Consider the following 18,549-nt stretch of genomic DNA (forward strand, 5'->3'; position numbering starts at 1 on the left):
GATTTTTTATTACCCTATGACACTCAGCAATAATGTGGCTTTCTATTGGTGAAAGAATTTTTAAAATCGGTTCAGTAGATCCCGAGATTACCCCTTACAATTTAACAAATATACAAACTCGCAAACTTTACCTCTTTATAATATTAGTATAGATAAAAGCCTCATCATCCAGTTAAAGTTAATTTCAACGGCAGCTTATTCTTAGTATTTATACTCGTATTATATTATTGACTAGTATCAAGCCTACAAGCTAAGTTTTACTAGCTTTTTCCATGTCTTCACCCGCGATTTGTCTTAGAAAGATTATAAAACGATGCTGCGCGCATATTTATCACTTTCGAACATAATTAGAAAGGTACCTACCAAAATAATTTGAATCGGTTCAATGGATGGTTTAATCATTATACCAGTTAACAGACAACGGCATAATAGCACTTTGCACTTTTTTTCCTATGCTAAACACCCTGTATAAAGTTGTGTCTTAATTAACACATCCTCGGATGAACACCGATTTATCGTCTGTTACGTTGCTTAAGGTCTGAAAAACAATTTAATGCTTTAATTTTTTCTATTTTTGACATAAAGCATGAGGTATTGAAAATTGAAATCATAACACAATGAAGTCTTTATGGTTCATTATATTATAGGTTTAAGGTCTTTATTAAATAAATCTCAAGAGTAGGAAGCAAAATTATTACTGAAGCCACTAAAATTACGAGTAAGTAGGTTAATGTTGAAATAAAACAAACATGACTTTGTTAAAAAGTTTTATTATTGTTATTCTTAAAGGACTGAGTGAGATGAATGATTTACAGTTGAAAGTGGCTATCTGTGCCCAAATCATAGGCGACTGCCAAAGCCAATAAAAATAAAATCTTTCTTCAACATGAGTTTTTGAAAACCACTCTAAGAAACTCCTCTTATAAAACTATCACTGGATCAAAATTCATGGCCGAATATTATCTACCATTTATCCTTAACGACCGAATCAATAAACTTCGTCCAACGTATTTCGAAGTCGTGGACAATCTTAACCTTATCTTTGACTGTGCTGTAATACAACGAGTTCAATGCCAGCTTCTTCAGGAGTTTCAAGTCGGCGTGTCTACTCGCAACCCCCACGAAAGTGACGTAAAAGTCGTGAGAAAGAGGATCTGCTTCCCAAACCCCAGGGTCATCGCTTGACAACACCACAGGTAAGTCCTGAGCCAAAAACGATGCCAAAGGATGATTCCTCACATCCTCAACCAACTTCAATACAGCATTTGACACAACATTCACCTCTAGAGCAATGTCCCTCTTCACTATTTCCTGAATCAAATATGGGTGTTTAGAAATAGCGAATCCGTGACCAATCCGCCGTGAACCCAACACAATCGCGTCGATTAAATTCTCATCAGTATCGGTTCCGTACCAATTTGTTTCACCGGCATGGAAAAAGAAATCCAACTCACTTTTAGCTTCAACCAGATCAGCTAGAAAATCTTTTGTCGGCATCCCCTTATCTTCTTGTCCGACCAAATCGAATCCAGCCAGGAAATCAGGCAGCCTCTTTTTTATTTCTTTGGCAATTTTGATGTATTCTCGAACTGTTTTAGCATCAACCATCCTGAACGGTGCGTAAATCAACTTAGCTCCATAGAAATCAGGATAATCACAAATAAACCTATCAACAACTTCCTTGTATGACACTGCAGTTTCCACCGAGTCATACACATTGCCATCCAAGTCGTAAAGCTGTGGCAAAACACTACGTATTTCAATGTACATTACACTGTCTTCTCGAACGGCCTTCAGCGTATCGTAAAAATATTGCTCCCATACTGGTTTATAGCTGAACAACGCACTCGTAGTAAAAAAATATTGTTGGAATTTTCCCCACGCAACATTAATGTCAGTATAAACTTCGGTTGGGTTATCGATAACTATAGTGAAATGTTTCCGCAACTCTGCGTCAAATTTTTCAACATTTCCAGATGAGTATCTGGCGTCTCTCATGAGCTGCCATTTTGTTCCGCAGGTTCCATCAGGGGTGTCTTTAGAGAATAGTAATCTGAGGTCATCTTCTTCGAAGCAAACATACAAATCGTCCCAGTAAGTTAGAGTTACAACATAATCCGGACTCAACAAGCCCGTGTCGTGTGCGTGAAGTATTGCTCCTTTAGGCATTTCCTTAATCAGTTTGAAGAGACTAGACTCTTTAACCACGTCTTTGTATTCAAAGAAATGTTTAGATACATTGAAGAGTTGAGGCTGAAGGAATCCTTGATCCAGCTCCCGCCTTTTCAGATCCATTATAATATCGTTTGCTTTTATTTCACTATCACTTAACTCTATTTCATGTCCTAACATCATGTCCAATTCGCGGTGTAAAATATCGTTTCTTTCTCTAACTACATTTTCGAGCAAGTCCGTTGACACTGCGGTGAACGAAACAAATGATAAACACAGTATTGTAGACCACATGGCACTGTTTATGAATTCAATTTGCACTATAACTTTATAAAAGGTTGTTTTTGGAGCGAGGTTGAGTCAGTAATGTTACTAGATACAAAACTTGAGGCAGGTGGGTGGAATTGAAAACGTTTTTTATCAATTGTAGATCGAGCAGTAATGATAATAGCCCACGCGCTGTCGAGGCGTTTGTTGATAAGATTCAATGATTAAATTGAATTGATCGAAATGACAATTGAATGTCTACGTGTAATGATTATTCTCCGACGTGTGCACTATTAGCAGAGTAGATGTTCTATGACCAAACTTGTTGATAACTATTTTGTTAGCACCCAGCATGGGAAAAACCACATAGGAAAGACTAATGGGGAAACGCTAATTTAAAAATTGATTATCGTAAGTTGCGCCTGTTTTAGCTGCAATTTTTTTTAATTATCGTATTCAAAACTAGGAAATACTAAGTTGAGATAGTATGTAAATAGTTCGAAGCTATAGGTGTTAAAAAGAAGAATTCTAAATTGTACTGTTAGTTCAATAAAATGGAAAAAAATACCTATTTTATATTAATAATAAGTTGAAGGCAAAATCTATTAACTATATCCACAGAATAAGTAATAGTAGGTATATCTAAAGCCCAAGCCGCCGTATCTAATAATAAATCGATTACTATAATAATCATAACGCACCAATTGTTGCCAAGTAATTATATTAGATATTCATAATCATAAATTAGTATAATAATCGCCATCGGATGATTTAATGTTACTGAATTGGAACTTGGTATTGGTGGACGCACTTAAGTAAGTAGATGTATTATTTTTGTTATCTTTGTGGTGATAAGAACTATCTCACAATAAACTGAACTTAACTATCAATAAATGAAATGCTACTAAATTATTGTAAATATTGAATTGCTGTCATTTCATCTGAAAACAGGTGGTTTAATTCAAAAGATAGCATCTTTCAGGAGAAATCATCGTCATCGTGTCAGCCAAATGAAGTCCACTGCTGGACAAACGCCTCCCTCAAGGATTTCCAAAAAGAAACGGTCCTGCGCCGGCCGCATTCAGTCAAATCATTGTCATTAAGTAGCAGGTTATTTTGGTCCCTAATGCAAGGGCAAGACCCTCTCCAATTTACTGGAGGCAAAATTAAATGAGGATTTGAACTACAATTCTACGCTGGCTAGACGGGTTGAGAAGACCTGAAAGTATGAATACCTAAGTTTAATTTATTAAAAGCAACTAATTGATCCAGCAAACGTTATGAAAATTTTTTTACATTCTATTCTCAGACCTACTAAATATACCATAAGAATCGGTCAAGCCGTTTCGAAGAAGTTTTGTTACAAACATTGTTACACTAGAATCTATATTAATAATTTCGTCAAGGGGTACGGTAGACTGGATCGAAACCTTATATGAATAACAAAGCATAAAAGAATATCGATTTTGAGTCGACAACATATATCCGCAAAATTCGGATAATGGAGAATTTCGTTAAATTCCGATGGCACTGACAAACAATTTCAAACAAACCGCTGTCGCCATCTTTAGTAGTTCACTATCCACTCACTATGCGATCAGCGCCAAAACCTTACTACCTCTTTGCTGGGTTGTCATCGATCCATAAATAAATGGAGATCAGAGCCCCGATTACGGTAACTTTTATAACGTCTACAATCCAGACGCGTTTCTGATTCTGCGATACGATTGGTCAAAACAGCTGACGTACGCTGTTGAACGACCAATCGTATCGCAGAATCGAGAAGCGTGTCTGGATTGTTGACGTTAAAAATTACCGTAATCGGGGCTCTGTGCGTTTCGCGATTTTTATGATACACTCTTTGTTATGTGTTTTTTCTTTTAACCTTATATTGGCCGATTCAACCACAGAAAAAGAATATTAGCCACAACCATAAAAGTTGAAGTTCAAATGTCAATGTCATTTAGTTTCGCACAGTGAGAAATTCCAGTGACATGCAATTTTTGTAATGGCAAAATATTTGTAAGAAATTGCAAACAAATTCAAATGTGCAGTCGATATGTGGAATGCGACAACATTATACTCGGTAAGCGGCTTAATATTTTTTTTATTTAACCCGACAAATAATAATAAATGACCACATGCATAGCCTGTGTTGAGTTGTTATCAACATATANGGATGGCATGAAAATCTTCAACACAGAGAAGAGAGTCGAACTGCTCGAAGCCGTCTTACAATGTTACAATTTTATCAGTATAGACTTCCTGTTCGTAAAAATTTTAGCCCATTATTTTACGCTGAAAAACGTGATTTTCATATAAAAAATCACGCGTGCGGACGCGTTGTCAGTGTGAAGTGCCGCGCGTGTTTTCTATACAAACTGAGGTACTTGCATACAATGATTAAATCTGTCGCCCCGCGCTCCGCGGCGGAGCGCGGCGCAGTGTGATAACCGCCTTAATAAGAGTTATTTACATAACCTATATTAACGATTGAATTTGATTGTTTTGTTAATTTGTCTTAGTTTATTTTGACTGGTGATTTAAAATAAAAATAATTTGTGTAAAAACTTTTGCAGTTTTTATTTACCATATTTATTAAACACAACTAACGAAGCTATATGAATCTATATTTAATATTCTTTGAGAACCGATGACTACAGAAACATCTATCTACATTTTGCACCTAGAATTGTGTATTATGAGTCAAATTTCACCCGAGCGAAGCCGGGTTTTCATCTAGTAATCCTATATTGCCGTATGAATATGCAGGATTATCAAATGTGTAACATTTTGTTATCAACTCAGTTCGTCGAACTAACACAGTTTAATTCATATCGCAAATTCGCAATATACTGACCTACAACGACCATGGCCGTCGCAAATACGTTTACAAAATAGAGATATGTAATTAAAAGACGTAGACAAAGTAATACTGATATGAATGCAAAGTACCTACTCGTAGTTTCAGCGATTCTTCCCAGTAGGTACTGGGAAGAATATACGGATTGAATATAGAAAACCAGCATAAGTAGGTACTTATGCTGGTTTTCTATATTCAATCCGTCCGTCAACTGTCTTTCAAATACTTTCAATAATGTTTTTGGTCAAAATATCTACGGGTTTTCGATGTTTTAACATTTTCATATTGTTTATATTATATTAAGTCTTATAAACTTTATAAGACTATTTTCAACGCATCAAAAATTGTGGGTATTTGATCGAAAACTGATTGAAATTTGACAGTTGAAATCAGGATTTGGAAAAGGATTGAATATGGGAAACGGGCGTTAGTCTCCTCTGCTCTAGCACTGTCGACAACTATAAGGGCTGAAAAATACAGCTTTAAGTATCCAGGTAAACCGTATAGCGGCCGCTGTAAGCCTTTTGTACCTACTACCTACTTGGGCAGTTGTGACCCGGGTGACAACATTGAAATATTTTCGATTCGATAGTCAGCATCGTTTCTTCACAGTCTTTTTCTAACTTCGTTATGTGACGAAGGTAAATTAATTGGATTCTAGTTCCAAGTAGAACATAAAGCCACGTATTCATTACGCAACATTTGTTGATAAACTGTTTATGACTAGTGTGAAACAAGTTTACCATAAACACAGGTTTCTGAAACATGGCCATGGCCGTCCACACTTGTCAGTTGTTGATAGGATGTCGCCCGAGGAGGTAGTGGTGCTCGCTGCTGCTTACATAATAATTCACAAGAGCAATAAAAAAGAAGAAAAGGTGTTGGATTTGAAACTATCTGTTGAATAGAAGTTATGTACCTATTTAATGACCTCCGCGAATCTGATGGGTCGTTTCAGAATTTTACCAGGATGTCACCAACTTTTCCACTTCTTTTTGCGACATATGCAATACTGCAGCAATGTCGGTCCAAGCATCATTTTTTTCAACAAATGTAGCCTAATGAATACGTGGCTTAAACTTCATGCTCTAAGAAAAAACAATTGAAATCGCAGAAAGTACTTGTCATTTTAAGGTCACCATGCAATGTGATTAAAAAATGAACTAATCTAAATAAAAAATAATTGAAACTTAAATTGGCATTCCCGTTTTTATTGTTTCAATCATAATATTTTTCAAAGTCGGCCAGTTAATTCTATTGTTTATCCAGGAAAACGTTAGGTACCTACTTCCTAAGTATGATTCATACAGTTCATGCCATAACACACTGTAACACAATCCAATCTGTTTTCGTAGAATGTTATCATGGAACCAGAGACCGCGATAGTTACGTGGGTGGACAAACATCGTGTTTTGTTTTACTTGTTTTGAAGTTCTAGTTTTGTGAGAATAGGAATAATTTCAGGAACTGTGGTCCGAGATCAACAATTTTCTGTGAAATTTGATTATGATTAGACATAATTACACTATCCAATTTGTCCAAAATAACTGGAAAATTGATGTGGATTCACCCACTTCATGGAGCATTTTCAGAGGTTCTGTAACTTTCACTGAAATTAGGAGGAGTTTATTAATATTTTACCTGGTGAAAACTTGGATTCTGATGCATATCAATTAATTTTACTTGTTTGCATATTAAAAGTCGATTAAGTCTAGACTAGAAGAATCAATAAATCAATAATACTTTCGATCATAATATTATTCAGTCAGTTATGAATTATTATCGATTCCAGAGACTGATCATGAGCAATTTCATAGTTTTAATACGCAATCGGAAATATTTATTGCAGACTAAGGGGAATAACCTATTTAGCTCTAGCTATGTAAGTAATATCTGGGAAATATTTTGAAGACAGTGATCAAATTGTTTGTGAACTGGACGATACTGCGTATGATAGACTCAATGTGTGTGTCAGTGCGAAGAATTCCGCGAAATTGCAATATGAGTCATTGCCGCATTTGGAACAACGACCAAAACTGTTGAAGTTATTAAATCAAATCAATGATAATTTATCATAGATGATAAAACTTACAGAAGTCCCATTCTCAAAGACTGTCTGGAAATCTGTTTATTAACTGTAATAACATTCGAATTTCGAAATACCATTCGAATTGTAACGATCGTATTTTGTTTCGTGTCCATTTTTTGTTCGAATTGGAATTCTATTTCTTCATAAATACGTCTTCTTGACAGATGTTTGAACTTTGAACATTTATCACAGAAATGAAGGGCTGCCACAAGTATTACTTGCAGACACTTCATAAGGGAAGTGCATGAAAACTTATATTTGTGGGTGTCGCGTTTGAAGCGTCACATCGATATGGGGAGGCTGCAATTAGAAGATTAAAGGCAAGGTGACAACACTCGTGTCGCCCTAGATGGGTCTGAGATAGGGTTGCCATCACTTAAATTGCCGTTGAAAGATCTTCTTGCTTTATTTTCGAGAGCTACACTTAATGGTTTTAAGGGTAGTAGATAAATTTTCGGGTGCAAGGCGGTGCAAACTATTCTATCCCTAGAAGTCCGAAGCCTGTCCAAGATAATTCCTACCTAAAAACTAAGTACTTTCGATACGATGCGATTTCCCATTAATTGATTCATTGGAGTCGGAGGTTGAGGACAAAGACACCACTTGAATACTCCACTGGAATTGATAACAGTCCTATCAGGACTAAACTTCAGGGTACAATGAAGAAGAGAAGTGCATATTAATAATATCTTCAAACGAAAGTCTAAAGCTAAAGTCCAAAGCCTCAGCAGACAGGAGATTCAGCCAGGACAAAAATGAAATAGGCAATTCGTTCTTGTACTTAATTGTATTACTTTAGGGAATACACCGATAGCTACGGAATTCCACAAGATTCAGCACTTACCAATAAATAAATCTTTCAGTTCTTTCAGCTGTCTTTTGCTGCGATTGTGAAGATATCGTCGACAGGTTTTACGACAAAGAAAAGCGAAGAAAATGCAGAAACTCCATATAGGTATGTAAGCATGCAGTTCGAATCACAGCTCACACGTACCGGGTCCCCGCCATGTTTTTTTCTTTTTTTAACGAATGCGTGGCGCGGGGCGGTTCACCAAAGTGCCACTTGATCCTACCCCAACCCTTTCGCAGAAAATCATGGCGGATACAGCTTCGTGTTTCTTTTATTTTTATTCTTTAGTTCGCCGAAAGCTTTGAAAACGACCCCTTTTTAAAGACGCGAGCCGTAATTTACACCAGGTTTTAGTAAATCGTTTTAAAATGGCTAGAGAACTTTAATAAGTTGATCTTGTAAGAGTGCGGTTTGAATAGCCCGTTTTAGGCTGTCAGTTGCTCGTTTTCTTTTACTGCGTGGTAAAAAGGAAAAATATACATCCACTTGAAATGCTCATTTATAGTCTTAAAATCATTTGTAATGAAAATAATTCACAGCGAGAAAAATAACAGGCCTAAGCTGTTGCTACAAAATTGATATCTTCAGCGCTGTCAAAAAAGGTTCAATCGAGCCTACTTGTGTCGACGCATCGATCAATGAATTAAATTATGTATACCTTCAATTATAATGATGTTTACAACTTTTATAACATAACACTAACATCGGCTGCACAAACGGGTCATTGCGCCAGAGCATCCTTCTCTGTCTAATCTGAGGCAATATGTAGAATAATATAATCACGTACAGAAGCTCCAGTCCTTTAATTTGTAATTTAACGTCATTTTCCTACCTATCAGTTGCAATAACACATATGCTGCAAAATTAGAATCGTTAATAAATTACTAGTGGTTACTAAAAATGTAGATTGCTAAAATCTCATAATTTTAAAATTATATCTTTAACGGCATACTTAACTATACTGATATTTAGTTAGACTTCAGGCAACGATATCAAAGCCAATGTTTAACTTGGTTTTGATTATTGTTAACAAGTTTTTGGTAATTTTGTGTAATTTTCATTTTATTGCAACTATACGAAATTCTCTAAACCAAATATAAAAGAAGTCGCCCTTCTGTCCCTTTGCGTACTATTGAGTATTCTGTGTTACTACGCCGACACGTCATCCTTTAACTAGCCAGTGAGTGATTGACCATATCGGTGTCCGAGCGTGCGACACGGACCCCCGTGACCTAATCATGCGAAAACTCATTATTCTTATCTCACTATTTGTATACGCATCGTGTGGGACGAAAGACTACAAACACAAACGCGCAAAACTATTACAGGATGAATTCTTACTAACCCTAGGAGGAAAAGTCAACCTTACCGATAAAGAGATCGCAGTAAACAAATGTCTGATGAAACACAAAGAGAACGAGCTCGACTATGGATTTGACCATCCCGAGCACTTTAACTTATCACACCATTACTTTTCTTATAGAGAAAGCATAAAACAATCGAAAGTGTACAAAATCCTCAAGGAAATGCCCAAAGGAGCGGCGCTGCATGTCCACGACATGGGAATTTTAGGACCTGACTACATCATGAACATCACTTACATGGAGCATCTGTATGTGTGCTTTGGAAGCAAATTGTTGCTTCAATTCTCGCTGCGTCGACCAGATGTTACGTGCACGGGGAAGTGGCAACTGATGTCCGAAGCCAGACGGATATCAGACAATGTGACGAAATTTGACGCCGAACTGAGGAAACATTTCACCCTTGTTGTTGACAACCCAGATATCGTTTACCCAAGCATTACAGAAACATGGAAAGCGTTCATGGATTACTTCATCACAGTCGCTCCAATGCTGAGTTACAGGCCGCTATGGGAGCAGTACTTTTATGATGCACTAAAGAAATTCAGAGAAAGCAACATCCTTTATGTCGAAGTCAGAAGTATCCTACCCAACCTATACGAGCTTGATGGAACAGTATACTCTCCTGTTATTACAGCAATGGCATACAGGAAGACAATAAAAACATTCCTAGATGACTATCCAGATTTTGTAGGAGCGAAACTTATTTATGCACCATCGAGAAAAGTGGAGACCTCCACAGTGAACGAGTATTTGGAATTGGCTAAGCTGATCAAAAAAGATATGCCTGACTTCTTTGCTGGCTTCGATTTAGTTGGACAAGAGGATCTAGGGAATCCGCTGGTAGACTTTGTGCCTCAACTCCTGGGTGCGTCAAAGGAATTGAACTACTTCTTCCACGCTGGTGAGACCGATTGGTCTGGACTTCCAACGGACGAAAACTTGGTGGACGCTATTCTTCTGGGCACAAAAAGAATAGGGCATGCATACGCGTTGCTTAAGCACCCTCTACTTTTGAGGGAGGTGGTATTTAACGACATTGGGTTGGAAGTCAATGTGATCTCAAATACTGTTTTGTCTCTGGTGCGTGACGTCCGTAACCATCCTCTGAGTCTGTTTTTGGCCTTGGACCTGCCTGTGATGCTTTCCAGTGATGATCCTGGTATTTGGGAGGCTGATGTGATTACAGATGACTTTTATTTGGCCTTCGTGGCTGTGTCAAGTAAACATTCAGACATTAGGATGCTGAAGACATTAGCTATGAATTCATTGAAGTACAGTGCCCTTAATGAAACATCAAAAATTGCAGCATTTAATAAGTTCAACACCCAGTGGAATAAGTTTGTGAATGAGTTTGATTGTTCTAAGTATTAACGACGTAAGTAAATTTTATTAATTGTGTATAAAATATTTTTACCTTTTCCTTGTTTATTTTTTACCTACTTCGAAGCATTCTGTTAGTAACGGATGTTGCACCAATTATTGTTCAATGCTACGGTACTTATTTCCACAAATAGATCGAGTAAAGTAAAGTATTAATATAAATCGATTACCAGTGATAATTCGATTATAAACCTTAGGTCGCTAAATTAAAAGTTAGAAGACGAAGATTCTTTAACTAAGTTAGGTATTTGCAATAAGTAATCAAGTGAACTAAAAACTCAATTGTTAATTTTAACAAGAGTTGCACTATTTTAATATAACATTCTTAAAATTCAGCTATTGGTAGCTGTCATCCAATTTTATTTCAGCGAATAGTATTTAGTATTAAGTCCAAACTTCTTATTATGGAACCTAACAAATTAGGTAAGAACCTAAGATAGGTAGGTTAGGTTACTTTGCAACATCCTTCATTTTCACTAATATTTAAGAGCGACAGCATCACTCAAAGGATGGGTCTACTTTGACTTTTACAAAGTGAAAATAGTAATGACTCAAAAACTTTGTAAATCAAGAACTGTTCTGTTTCATATCTTATTGCCTGGTGATAAAGGTGAACGTTGTTTCGTTGCTTCATTGACGAGGATAGTGCAGCCTCAGAGTGGAGTGACACCCTCCAAAGGAGGGTTCTTTGGCTAACGAACCCATTGTGAATTCGCAGTGGCTGCAATCCATCTGAGTTTGTGTACGTGCATATTTTTATATGTAAATGTAATGTACAGTCGGTACTACAATAGGTACCTACCTAAAGCGAAAGCACTAAAGGTGATTCTTACAAGTTTGTACAAATGACACACACAACAGAGCTAAGTTGCACCACTTTATTTTAACAGTGACTATAGCCATAACCTGAGTTTTTTGTATTACTTTTGACGTTTGTTAAAGTTAATAAGATAGTGCAACCCTGCCTAAGTATTTCTGTATCTAAATTAGGTACTGAAAATCTTTTTTTAATGCAGCACAATGCAGGTAATCACAATGATAAGTGAGATGCACTCTATTGTTGCTTAATCTCACCGAAGATTGACTAGTGGAGAATGCAAGTAACATTAAGTTCACCTTTATTTGACAAAATAATAACAGTTATAAAATTAATACAACAGTGGACTGATCGGTTGAATACCTACTTATATTCGTGGTAAAAATGAAGTGCATTTGAAATATGACGATGACGACCTTTGAATACACTGAGATTGACAAGTGGAAACTGAAAATTGAAATGGATTGAAATGATATCCATTTCAATTTTCAGTTTCAGGATCTTCAAACTTTAATAAATAAACAAAAAATCTACAATAGCTGCCACATACGCGGGACTTGTGACTCCAAACTTTTGGATAACTCCGAGTCTGGACATTCAATAATGCCTTTGATATAAAAAAAACATTAATTCTCTTTGTATGTTAGTTATTATTGTATTCTAAACTCACGAACTTAATTTATATTTATGTTCGGAATCGGATTATTTTCAGTAGCCTTGGTCTCGCTAATTTGAAAAATATTTAAATAAAAAAAACTTACTTTGAGAATGGTTTTAAAATTATTCTCAAAGTTCTTTGTAGAAATTAGAATAAAATTCATAATATGTATGTATTTGCTTTTGGTGATTCGAGTTATCTACACTCGACAGCAAATAAATCGCACCACCCGCGACGCGAACTTTAAAGATTTTCTTTTGACACAATAATGGTGCCCCAACAATATTGGTGTTATTTAAAAGCCCAATAAATATCCTTAAAGAAAAACACATTTAATTTCTTAATAAATGATTAACATAATACCATAAATGTGACTTGAAAAAATACCTCACTTTGGGCTCACCTCTGGGATCAATTAGACCAAATTTTATGGTTATAAAACCAAATAATGATCACACGTGTCCTCTTTAACAGATGGATAGCGATTAATCCCAACTTAACAGTTTTATAGTCATAAAAAATGGCTATAGCGTAACTACCTATTTTTTTAAGAAGTGACTCTGGATCCTTGTAAAGACACATTTTTGGAGTAAAAACCTTTCCTTTAATAAAATGAAGTTTAGAACTAGGCTTTTAAATGGTGCCAATATTGGTGGGAAGTAGGGATGCTAACGTTTGAAAATGCTTGTCGCGGGTGGTGCGATTTATTTGCTGTCGAGTGTATTATAATACCTACTTATAGGAAATGCGCAATGTACTCGTACTTACAGATAACATTCTGTAACGGGTAGACAAAACTAAAACTACTAATAGTTTTCTAAAAAAATCTGAGTCCTGCCTTGATTTTCATCATGGCCACCCATTACACCGTTATGTACATAAAATATGTCATCCCTCTAGTCTATAGATTAATCCTCATCGATTGTCGATTGCGCATTGTTGTCTATCTATTGAGGGTCCCAATTAGCCTACAAGGGCCGCTGGCGCTGAGTGCCCGATATGTGTACCATTGTTGGTGGAAAAATCTGGAGTGAGACATGCAGACATGAGGATTAGGGTACAGCAGGATTACTTTGGAAGTGTTGGAACCAGATCCCGGGTACTTATTGCAACGTTAAGGGCTTTGAGATTGTGACACTCAAACACAAGTTCTGGTTTTCTTTACGTTACTAGCTTTTGTCCGTCTCACTGTAGCATCTAAAAAATGGAAAAATAAGATAAGTTCACGGTCTAGTTTTTTTGTAACATTAAAAAATTTAAAAAGAAGCATTATTTTTTACTTTATTTTTACGTTTCAAGTGTTTCTAAGACATTTAAACTTTTTTATGTCAACTTATTGCTTACTTTTTTAGCTGTCGAACAAACTCACTTTTATACTTATAGGTCCTGTGGGTCTAGACAAAGTGCAAATTATAATCGCAAACCAGTCGAAAAGTGGTCGAAAAGCCCCTTTTTTGTATGGAATTTTGACGGATTCGATTTTCGATTCGATCAAAAAGTGCGTTTTATCTAGGGGGACTGTACATCGGTAGATTTTGCTAAATAAATGAATTCACCCGGACTCAGAAACTAAAAATTAAAATAGATGTAATTTTTTAATAGTAGGGATAAAATGTTTTATTCCAGTGGATTTGTCGATAAAATTGATTATATTACTGCGCCCTAACGGATCGAACACTGGTGACCGGACATACTGTTTATAAGTACCTACATACAAGCTAGTCTACCTAATAAGTATTCCCCATTTTCCTCTATGCGTCGGAGACATGGACTCTTCGTGAAACCGAAGGGAGGAAGATTGATGCATTGGGGATGTGGTGCTGGAGACGGATGCTGGGAATATCGGGGACCAAGTTTCGTACTAATGACTCCATATTATAGGAACTCGGCATCAGACAGCGCCTATCAACCACGGTTCAGTCACGCATTTTGACCTTCTGCGGCCATGTATCTCACCGCAGTAATGACTCCATAGAGCGTCTCGTAGTGCAGGGAAAGGTTGAGGGCACCAGACCACGTGGTAGATTACCAATGAGGTGGACAGACCAGAACAAGGCCGCAACTAAGTGCTCGGTTATCGAAAGAGGAATCGCGTGGAATGGCGCCGTATTGCGAGGAACATCACTCATCGTGATTCACAATGATGACCACGACCACTGACAAGAGCGTACCGATTGAGAAAAAGCCAGTTTATTTTTATTTATACAATTTAAATATTAACAAATACTGAAAATTTCTTAGTCATCACATAAACAGGTTTTTAGCAATTAATGTTGATGAGTAATGTTATTTTGCACGAAATGAAATCAAGTATTTTTTCTATAAATAGAGTTTATTTAAAGTTAAACACTTTACATCTTAAACATGCTATCAGACTATTAATAAAACTGACAGTAATAAATCGTTTCAACCAGGAAAACTGACAATTATAATAAATTGATAATGTACCGTGTAATTTATAAATTAGAAACATAATAATGTTGCATGGTTTTTAAACAGGTTTGAAATACAGTGGGTACATAAGGTTGTGGTTGTATCAGCAAGAAGCCATCATTCACAACACCTCTCATTTACCCTTTTATACAATTTCATTATTATTTTGATCTAAGTCGATACACCATAATAATAGGTACCTAATTAGGTACCTAGGGCAGATGCTTCTATCGCCAAACTTCTGGATCAAATAATTTTATTATTACAATTTTGATTATTATCTAAGACAGGTTTAGGTTTTAACGCCATCTATTGAAGCTATACAAGACTACTTGTGATTTTTGTTAGTAACGAAACAATCCGCTAGGGGGCGCTTTAACTCCACTTCACTAAACCTGTGTATATTATTTGAATCCTGATATACGAACAAGTTTTTCTGTTATTTGGAGCGGAGCAAACAATTCTTCAAGTAAAATGTATCTGACGATTGGTTACATAGACCTTTGACAGCCATTTCTAGTATGTAATTATAAGGCGGGTTTTAGAATGGCGCTGACCGCTCGCTGATCGTCGGCGCTGACAGATCAATATGTATGTAGTAGACAGTTTGACACCATACCTAGATAATTTGAAACCACAACTTTTTTAAATAGACCCTTCATTCTGGTCTTAAAAACCTAATTAATTTTAAATTACCTGTAAATTACGATTTTTGTTCGCATTGTAATTGAAAAAAGTAGTTTAATTGAGTTGATAAAATAGTGACGTCACTTGCTTGTAGTGGCCATACAAAATCTATGATAGAGTTTCGTTTTGACAGTTTTAAAAAGTACGTCAATTGATTGGTGGTGTCAACATGTCTATTGAAGGGAACGTTCCTGAGTGACGCTGATCGCTCGGCGCCGACGCTTTACATTTCGGCTGTCAGCGCTGACGGTCAGCGTGCGTCAGCGTGACTCTAAAACCAGCCTAAGATGAAATAGAGATCACAGCGTATTAAACATGACTCCACAAGATCTTAACCATTAAATAATAGTAATTGGAAACATACATTGCAGTTTAAATAATTAATCTTCTCCAGCGGGCACTGCGTCTTCTAACCTTTTGATGTACTTCACTCGTAGCTCTGTGACCGGATCGCCTTTCAGCTGGTCCTGGAAATGTTAATAATTATGGTTATTAGCTTGATAAATTAACTTAGATACTAAATTTATCGAGATTGTGTTTAAAATGTGTTAATTGTTATGACAGAATTATAAAATATGTAGTGTAAAATGTTCATGTCAATCGACACTTCTTGTAATAAACTATGAACTACAAACTATTTTTTCTGTCATTCAAAAGGGAAGGACTGGGTTAAGTAGAAGAGTCTAGCTTTATCTCAAGATCAATGGTATTAATCAAATTAAAATTAATTTTAATTACTTAACTCAAATTGTTTCTAGAAGTTGACACTTTTTCTGGATATTAATTACATTACCACAATTAAACTTTTGAGTTTTATTGTTTGTTAGCCAACAAAATCTACTAAACCGGCTTCAATTTGGATTTGTCTTCAATCTTTAATAATAATACAGAGTCCAGAAACATGGCCCTGTGAGCAGTGGCGGCGTAGCATGGGTTGGTACCCGGGGCGATCACCCCCCCGTCACAAGTCCTATGGCACCCCCTGGTACCTTCCCAGGATTTTGGGGTTACCTACCGATTCGAAGATTAAAAGACAATCAGACATAGACCGCAGATTTGCCATGCAGATATGCCAGTGAGTACTAATCTGCGCGACTTGTGTCACCCCCTGATGCTTGGCACCCGGGGCGGACCGCCCCCACCGCCCCCCCCTTACGCCGCTACTGCCTGTGAGAGCATTCCAAGTTTGTTAAATATAAATATATTATTTAATAAAATAAATTTTTTTAATTACCTGTATAAACCAGCACTGAACGTCCAACTGCACCATCTGCAGCGCACCCCGTATCGCCCCCGGTATCAGTGCGCAGTACTTCAGGCCGTTGTTGGGCATCTCCACCCACTCACTGAGCGGACACTGGTCCCAGACGAGGGAGAACTCATCGCCTGCGCTGCTCCAACTAGTGACCGTTGGCTGCATGTTGAGGTATAGTCTGAAAAGTGAATAGAATAATAAATAACAAATATCTTTGGACATTTTACACAGAAACATTTTCGATCTAAGAAAAACTTGCAGTCGTCATCAAATACTTTGTGACACCCAAGTAGCCAAAAAGTTCGCAACACGTCTTTGTTACAATTGGAATAAGGGTACCAACTTTCTGAGCACTTTGGATGTCACAAATTATTTCACTCTGACTCAGTGCCGTAACTAGCCTTTTATGCGCCCGGTGCGAGCTTTCAAAACTGCGCCCTTGAATAATGCTTGGTCTGGTCATTTCTACGCCCCTCCAGGGTCTGCGCCCTGTGCCTGGGCACCGCTGGCACCGCCCTAGTTACGGCACTGCTCTGACTGTACTAGGATACTGAATAACGGATATTGTTTGTAAACACTTATACAGAAAACACACAATCCATTACAAATAGATATTTTAAGTTCTTGTAAACAAATGTAGGATATTGTACGAGGACCAAACCAGATATTTCTTTTCTCTGGGTATGCTACATGGCCTTTATATTATTCAAAGTAGTATAAACCTTTTTTACCTGAAAGCTTGCTGTATTTTGTCCGCTGTTTCTCTCATTTCCAAACATCTAGTCGAAGTAGTCCTGGCAAGAAAGTCTTCGATCAGTCTTACGCCCATGTTATAACCAATTCTCTCCAATTGCTTGTTAACATCCTCTGAGTTTTCTTGTTCTTTTAACATTTGAGAGACCAAAGCACCGTAAGTGAGCGTCAAGAGCTCTGAATTCTGGAAAACAACACATCTTTAGAAACTTTGCTTGGAAAAACTCAAAAACAAAATAGGTACATTATCAATAAATTACATACCACTTTCTTAGCATCAAGTCTTGATGTTTGCCGCGACATTTTTATTTCTAGTTCTTCTAAACTTATTAACAAACTAAGAAAATCTAATTTATCAGATTAGTCGCCTACAAAAACGCAAAATCGAAATTTCACACAACGTAGCAAGTCTAGTGATGTGCAACCATTTTAAAACAATAGTCAAACAGTGGAACCTGCTCTGTGAGTTGAACAATCGGTAAGAATTTATTGATTTAATTTCATTCTCAGTTCGCTTTGATATAAAGTAGTGGTTACGCAGATGCACGCATAACTTTATTTTGATTTTAAATTCCCAAATAGTTTTGTCTGCAGGTAGAAAACTGTTTGGTTTCCACATCTCTGTGGTCATTCTTGGCGTTTCTGAACGTCAAGCTTTGACACACTTCACCGTAAGAACTTTATCGCAACGCACATCTTCGCAGTCTCACGAGTGAAAAAAAACCGCACTTTTATCTCCCGCAAATCGCATCATAACGCACAACGCATCTACGCAAACCACCTACGCATTCAAAGCTCAAATTGCTCGTGACCCGAACCCCCTGCAGGGGAAGTGAAGCCGATCCATCATCATTCTGGAGTGTCCCGGTGCCAGCAGTGGTCGAGCTGACGGAAGGGGACCCGAGATTGGCTCAGAGGTTAGTGGGACCAACTATTTCTCCTCTGCAGGCAGAATTATTTG

The 18,549-nt window shown here is 37.0% G+C and overlaps 2 protein-coding genes and 1 pseudogene across 2 annotated transcripts; 1 reads left to right on the forward strand and 2 right to left on the reverse strand.

The window, feature by feature from the left end:
- Positions 1-752: 752 nt before the first annotated feature.
- On the reverse strand, positions 753-2,605 carry LOC114364459 (adenosine deaminase 2-like). Its single transcript, XM_028320628.1, has one exon. The coding sequence runs from the start codon at positions 2,464-2,466 to the stop codon at positions 964-966; it is 1,503 nt and encodes a 500-aa protein (XP_028176429.1). The 5' UTR covers positions 2,467-2,605; the 3' UTR covers positions 753-963.
- A 6,815-nt stretch (positions 2,606-9,420) lies between these two features.
- LOC114364458 (adenosine deaminase 2 pseudogene) lies at positions 9,421-11,023 on the forward strand (annotated as a pseudogene).
- Positions 11,024-15,675: 4,652 nt separating this feature from the next.
- Bet3 (blocked early in transport 3) lies at positions 15,676-18,018 on the reverse strand. Its single transcript, XM_028320625.1, has 4 exons — positions 17,853-18,018; positions 17,567-17,772; positions 16,815-17,013; positions 15,676-16,047 (listed from the first exon to the last, which is right to left on the reverse strand). Exons 1-4 carry the CDS (start codon positions 17,889-17,891, stop codon positions 15,961-15,963), a joined length of 531 nt encoding a protein of 176 aa, XP_028176426.1. The 5' UTR covers positions 17,892-18,018; the 3' UTR covers positions 15,676-15,960.
- Positions 18,019-18,549: the final 531 nt, after the last annotated feature.

Source organism: Ostrinia furnacalis, unplaced genomic scaffold (genome assembly GCF_004193835.3).
Source record: "Ostrinia furnacalis isolate ACB-3 unplaced genomic scaffold, ASM419383v2 OfSCF7420, whole genome shotgun sequence".
NCBI lineage: Eukaryota > Metazoa > Arthropoda > Insecta > Lepidoptera > Crambidae > Ostrinia > Ostrinia furnacalis.